Source organism: Carlito syrichta, unplaced genomic scaffold (genome assembly GCF_000164805.1).
Source record: "Carlito syrichta isolate Samal-C Ts95f unplaced genomic scaffold, Tarsius_syrichta-2.0.1 Scaffold305683, whole genome shotgun sequence".
NCBI classification, from domain to species: domain Eukaryota; kingdom Metazoa; phylum Chordata; class Mammalia; order Primates; family Tarsiidae; genus Carlito; species Carlito syrichta.
In genome coordinates, this window is record NW_007249779.1 from 302,234 (window position 1) to 308,677 (window position 6,444).

At 56.4% G+C, this 6,444-nt stretch overlaps 1 protein-coding gene across 1 annotated transcript in view; it reads right to left on the reverse strand.

Annotated features, from left to right (window-relative positions):
• MAP2K3 (mitogen-activated protein kinase kinase 3) overlaps positions 1 to 6,443 on the reverse strand; it is a 30,043-nt gene extending 23,600 nt beyond the window's left edge. The window contains exon 1 of the mRNA XM_008062256.2: positions 6,269 to 6,443. Coding sequence (XP_008060447.1) covers positions 6,269 to 6,317 — 49 coding nt within the window. The 5' untranslated portion in view covers positions 6,318 to 6,443. The remainder of the gene's footprint in view (positions 1 to 6,268) is intronic.
• Between the last annotated feature and the right edge of the window lies 1 nt (position 6,444).

Genomic DNA, 6,444 nt, shown 5'->3' on the forward strand with positions numbered 1-6,444 from the left:
GCAGGCCTCCCACACACGCCTCAGCAGTCACCGGTACTGACAAAGCCGCACACACACCCCCACCAGCCAGCACCCTCCCCCTGACTAGGCACAGCACTCCTCAGCTCCTCACATGCCTCCTGGTTAGGCCCACACACTCCATGACATCCACAACCCTGCCCCAAGGAGCTGGCCTGTCACTTCACCCCTACTGGCGCAGGTAAACCTTAGGACAGGCCATCAACGCCAGTGGCAGCACAGTGATACAGATGAGACTGTCAGGCCCTGCACACTGCAGGGAGCTGCCCAACTTGGGGCAGGTGGTGGAGTACACTCAATGCTGCTGCTGCTACAGCAGCGACACCTATAGGCACTTGCAGGTTAACGCACTGAATCCTTGTAATAACCCTGCCTTGTGACAACCTTGTCCTAGTACCACCCCAACCTTGTCCTAGTACCAGCCCCAGCCCCAGGTGAGAAAACTGAGGCACACAGCTCATGAGTGGAGGAGATGGGTCTGCACTGGGCTGGTTGGCTCCAACCTCCCCACCACCCCATGCCAAGGGTGCCCCATGGCCCATGGTGTGACACTGGCCTCAGGATCCCACAACAGTGACAAATACAAAGCAAGGGCAGTTGCTGAGAGAGAAGGGAAGGAGATGTGACTCCAAGGGGTCTGGGCCACAGTGATGTTCCATTTCTTTAGCTGGCCTATTAGATACACAGAAGTCATTTACTTTTAGTCTTTAAAATATAGGCCGGGTGCAGTGACTCAAGCCTGTAATCCCAGGCTTTGGGATTACTTTGGGAGGCCAAGATGAGAGGATTGCCTGAGCCCAAGGGTTCAAGACCAGTCTGGACAGCTTGGCAAGAGCTCATCTCTACAATTAAAAAAAAAAAAAAATTAGCCAGCATGGTAGCACATGCCTGTAGTTCCAGCTACTTGGAAGGCTGAGGTGGAAGGACCGCCTGAGCGGGTCAACACTGGGGTGGACGTGAGCATGCCACTGCACTCTAGCCTGGGCAACGGAGTAAGACTCCAGCTCAAAATATATGTGTGTGTATATATATATATATGGGTGTGGGGTACATTCTATATAAACTTTTGGTGTCTGTGGATACACTTTCAAACAGGAGGGGTGGAAGGCCCACCTGCCAGGACAGGACTCAGCCTGGAGGCATCTGCAGAGACACACACAGGCTGGGCCATGGGCCCAAAAGGTGGGAGGGGGGGCAAGCTGCCCAGGGGCAGAGGACCACCTAGGAGAGGGGCAGCTGGACATGACCTCCCCAGAGAAGCCAGGGTGGCCATGCAAGGCCAGTTCAGCCAGGACATCCCAGAGAGAAGCCCTCAGGGCAGGGAAGTGACAGTGACCTGTGCTGGGACTCGGAGCAGGGGAGGAAAGCCTGGAGACCTTCTCTGGAGTGATACTTCCCAGACTTGTGTCTGTGAGCCACAGGGGCCCAGCAAGCTGCTGTTGTCTCTGCCAGGCCTGTCTGGCCTTCATGCCCTTGACACGGAGCTTTTGAGGTTTCCAGGATCACTGCTGGGGAGAGGCATCTACAGAAGCGGTTAGGCAAGCAGGCCTGACTTAAGTGGGCAATGCCTGGAGGCATGGTCAAGGGGAGGCACTGGTGGGCCTAAGGGCATCCAGCCAGTGGGGCTCTCTTCCTCTGGGACCCTCCTGAGCCCTGTGCCCAGCCATACCTCACACATGGCTGCACCCTCAGCTTGGCCCCGCCACCCACTGATACTCTTGACTCAGCCTGAACCCCTAGAACCATGACCTTCTGGTCCCCAGGTGGAGATCCCCCATGCCCTCTTCCCTATATCCCCATGCCCAGCACTGAACCTGCCACTAATAAGGTTCTGTCAACTGAGGGGCTGGCCCAGGAGGTTGCAACCCAGCTCCCTGCCCCACACTTCCCATGCTTCCCTCATTCGTCCTGTCAATGCCACATGTCGTAGCCAGGGGGCAGGGAGGTGGCACAAACTGCAGAGTCGGGTACCCCAGTTCTCTGTCCCCCACTCACCCTCCCCCAGAAGGCCCAGGAGGCAACAGACAGCCCCCAGCTCCAGCCTGGGACCCAGTGAGGCCAGAGGTCCTAAAGTCTGCTAAATTCTGGCCGGCATGAAAGAGCCCCACAACCGGAAAGGCCTCATGTCGCAGGGCCTACAAGTCCATCATCAGAAGTGCCAGTACTATTTATTCTCCTACCAACCACCCAACGACAATCTCAACCATCATAAAAAAATAACAGCAGGTGCCACTCACTTGACAAACAACATCTCTGATCTTGACCACTACCCTGCAAAAGAGGGTGTTAACTCCCACTATACAGAAGAAGAGACTGAGGGTCAGATAGGGCACGTTGCTTGCCCAAGTAAGGAAGCACTGAAGCTAGGACTTAAACCTGGGCCCACTCCACAAAAGTCTGGGCTTTCCGCAACTTCTCACCTAGCAGAGATGTTCCTCGGCTGTGTTCTTTGTGGGCTGTGACCCATACATGACACTCAGCAAGTGTGGGATGGGGCTGTTTGCATCCAGACAGGCAGGGTCCCCATTCCCATTCTGCAAGTAAGGAATCTAAGGCTCTTCCTCTGAAACCTGAGCCATGTCCAGGGGACATCATTTACAGAATGCAGAGAATGGGCCAGATGCAATCTGTCCAAAGTAACACTGCAAAAGGGACCAAGCTCGGCAGTCCCCACATCACTGTCTTCAGGGAGCAGAGGAAAGTCCCACTCTGGCTGACCCTGCACTACCTCTGCTCCTTGCCCTCCCTAAATTCCCAGCTACAGGTCTGAGCCTGAGTCCCCTGGGCCAAGGGCGGTAAACACCCATCACCACCTGCTCCTGGCTCCATGAGCAAGAGGAAGCAGAGCCCCTTGCCTAACAGAGGAAGTCCTGGGTGGGGCGCAGAGGATCAGGAGAGTCTGCCTAGGGTTCCAGCCCAGCCCAGCCTGAGATCCAGGAAGGGGACACCTCCAGCACCTCAACTCAGGGCCAGGTGCTGCCTGCAGGGCCGGGACACATGGACCCTTCCCCACTTACCAGGTCGGCCGGCATTGCCCCTTTAAGTTGCAAGCAGCCAGCTGGCATGCCCAGCAGGTGAGTCAGCATCCAGTGCCCGCTGACTCACCCGCCGGAAGCCTCTGCTGCCCCGGCCCTCTCCCCACACGGTCCAACAGAGAACTTTGCTCCCTTCAGGCCCTGAGCCACGGGTTGGCTGATAGAGAGTTTCCTGTGCGTCACACCAGGGGTGGGGGAAGTCCCCGAGGTGCCACCCTCCAGTCTTTCCGACAGCCGGGAGAGAGGAGGATAGCCATGGTAGGCAGGGTCAGGACACAACTGTGCTCCCTGCAGCCTCAGTGTCCCTACTGGGCAGTCTGGAGCCATACAGCCACCATCAGAGTCATGTGACAATTAACCATGAAGTACCCCAACACTGGCACCCCTGGGGCAGCAGGGGCAGAGGCCACGCTATGAACAACAGGACACACTGCGGTGCCCCCAAGGACAAATGTGACTTGCAGACCCGAGTTATACTGCCCACTGGCCCCAGCACCAGCTGTCCTTGACCTCTGACCCCAGCTAGAGATGCCAGATGGGCAAGGAGGTTGGGGGAAGCCAGCACAGCTGTGGCGCATGTGGGCCTCATGCACTCTAGAAAACTACCCAGGTCTGTGGCACAGAAGGCAGGGCAGGGTACTCGCCGCAAGGCAGGAAGCTCCAAGTTAAACTTCCATAAGGTCAAGCACCAGTCACTCCCTGCTTTTTCCAATTCCTTTAAGAAAGTGAAGAGCTTAGACATGGCAGTGCCCAGGATGGAGAAGGCACAGGGTGAGGACTCCCACCTGTGGATTCAGTCCAGCTCTCTGGGTGACCTCAGTTTTGCATCTGCCAAATGGGAGGGATTGCAGTGAGCATGCAATGTGCCAACTGTAAAAAAGCTGTGCATACGAGAGGCATCACCTCTGCCTCAGTGCAACCTCTAGGAACAACACAGCCCTGAGGAGACAGTCACTAAACATGGTAGGTCAAGAGCAGGGTTGGAGCAGTCCCACCAGCTCAGCTCAAGTATCCAGCACAAGAGTGGGACTGGGAAGCATCAGGGAGACCACTGTAGAGACACAGTCCTGGGTGGAACCCTAGCTTCTTCTGTTACAGCTGTGCAGCCTCAGGCAAGGCACTCAATGCCTCTGAGCCTCAGTTTCCTTATCTGTAAATGGAGTTACAACATTAAACGTGAGGAATACAAGAGAATGGATGGCACATGGACAAAAGCTCAAAAAGCAGGAGCTCATAGGATTTTTGGTGACAGGAAATATGGCTCCCCCATGACATCGTTCCCCTCTCCTAGAAGAGACTACAGGGCCCCTGGGCCTTGGGGAGGCCCCTGAGTCTCCATCCAGCCCACCCAACAGTATCTAGGACCTGGGTTTAGAGAGGGCAGAGGCCCAGAAAGGGCAATGCCAGGCCTCAAGTCACACAGCACGTAGCAGTCAGGCAGTGTCCCTCCACTGTGCTTTCCCGTCATATCCACAACCCTCTCTCCCTTCATAACTCTGCAACAGGTACTTTTATTTTGATGAGGCATTCCCTGCCTGGAGAGCCAAAATACTTCTAAAAACAAACACTGCTTCCAACCTCTTCCCCAAGCTCTCTAGAGTGGAGAAGTGTCTGATTTCCCGGTTCCCAAGCTCCACGAGGTCTGTGCAGCGCGAGTCCCTCCCCAGCCACCTCCCCCGGCGAGTGCCTCCTGAGTTACTCACAGTGGTTGGGCAATGGTCAGGGATCCGGCCTCCCACTTATGTAAGACATAATTACCCTGCCCACCCAGCTCCAGCCCACGGTCACCAGCCACCGCAGCCATAGCAGCAGAGGCCAGGAAGGACCTGTGCCCTCTCCAGGCCTCCAAGGAAGGAGAGGGGCAGACGCCTGATTAGGGACCCACCAGGTGCCCGATGGTACCTTCCTCTTGCTCACTCTGCAGCTGCAGTCCCAACAGAGGCAAGGCCCTGACCCCACGGCCTTTCCAGCAAGAAAAGTGCAAACAATAACAAGATGTGCAGCAAGTGTCCCCTCTTGAGCACCTACTCTGTGCCAAGCATCACGTTGGGCTGCACCACCTCACCCACTGCTCTTTACTTGCTCTTTAGTATTCACTGTCTCATATCACACTCCTTGTGTCCACAGAAGTAGGTGTGATTGCTCCCATTTTACAGAGAAGAAAACTGAGGCCCAGAGACATCAGCCCATTCACTACTGCTACGTCTGGGTTGGAAATTTCTCATATAGTCCAGCCTACTGAGACTCCGACACAGCAAAAACATCCTTGCCTCTTCCTGAAAGAAAAAAAATCCCCCTTTTGCACTCCAAGTCTCGTCCTCCCCCCTTCTGCATGACAAATCCCTCTGCCACCACAGCCACCTCACAAAAATTTCCAGGAAGGCCTGTTACTTGGAGAAGACAAGAGCAAGTCCTTTGCACAGCCAGCATCCTGGCCTGGCAGCTGACCCAGGTTCCAGGCAGCAGGAACAGGCGAACCAGCCATGGAGACACTGAGGTACAAGATGGGGTGAACTTCCCAAGTGCAGAAAGGAGCTTATAGCTCAAGACAAGCAAGAGCCAGTAGAGATGGAGCTGTGCATTAGGGAGAAGTCAGAGGCCAAGAGAGGTTCCCGGGGTGGGGAGTACAGGGCTGCAGGATGGGGTGCAGGCCAGCAGGGAAGGGGCAATGTAGTGCCTGCCTACAAGGGTGGGGAGAGCTGAAGAAGAGGAATACGGGGAGTTCTGAACTGGGGTGTAGCCAGGGCCACCGCATGGGGGAGTACAGTGAGCTCTCCAACAACTGGCGCACCTCTGGGGCCCAGATGCAAAGTCAAAGTTAATTCTCAGCCTGGATATGGCCCTTAGGGCCTGGGACTGGAAGCGGGGCTGGGTGCAGCCAGCCCAAGGACCCAGGTGAGGATCAGAGTGAATTCCGTCTGAGTCCAGCTGAGGAGTTCCTACTCAGACAGCTGCCCTAAGGCCTAAATGAAGTCAGAGTGAGGTTCCTAACCTGGAGAAGGTGAGCAGAACCAAGTCCTAAGCCTGGGTACAGCCTGGGCGATCTCGGGCCTGGGTGCAGTCCTAAGGCCTAACCTGGGGGTCCAGGTGAGGCCACAAGCTGGCACCGGACCCGGGACCCGCACAGGATCCGGGACAGGATGGGGTGGGACTACACAGAGGTCGTAGTTCTCAGGGTACGGGGTCAGGCCGAGGTCCCGGTCGGGCGCGCCTACCTTTGGACTGTGGCATTCCGGCGGGCTGGCTCGAGGAAGGAGATTCCATGCTGCAGGTGAGTCCGAGCGGCGAAGGGTACTAATCTAGAGGACGTCGGGCTCCACTGGGGCCGAGCGTGTTCATGGCTGCGGGCAAGCGGCCTGGGCGCGGCAGAGGAGCAGAGACGGCAGCGGCC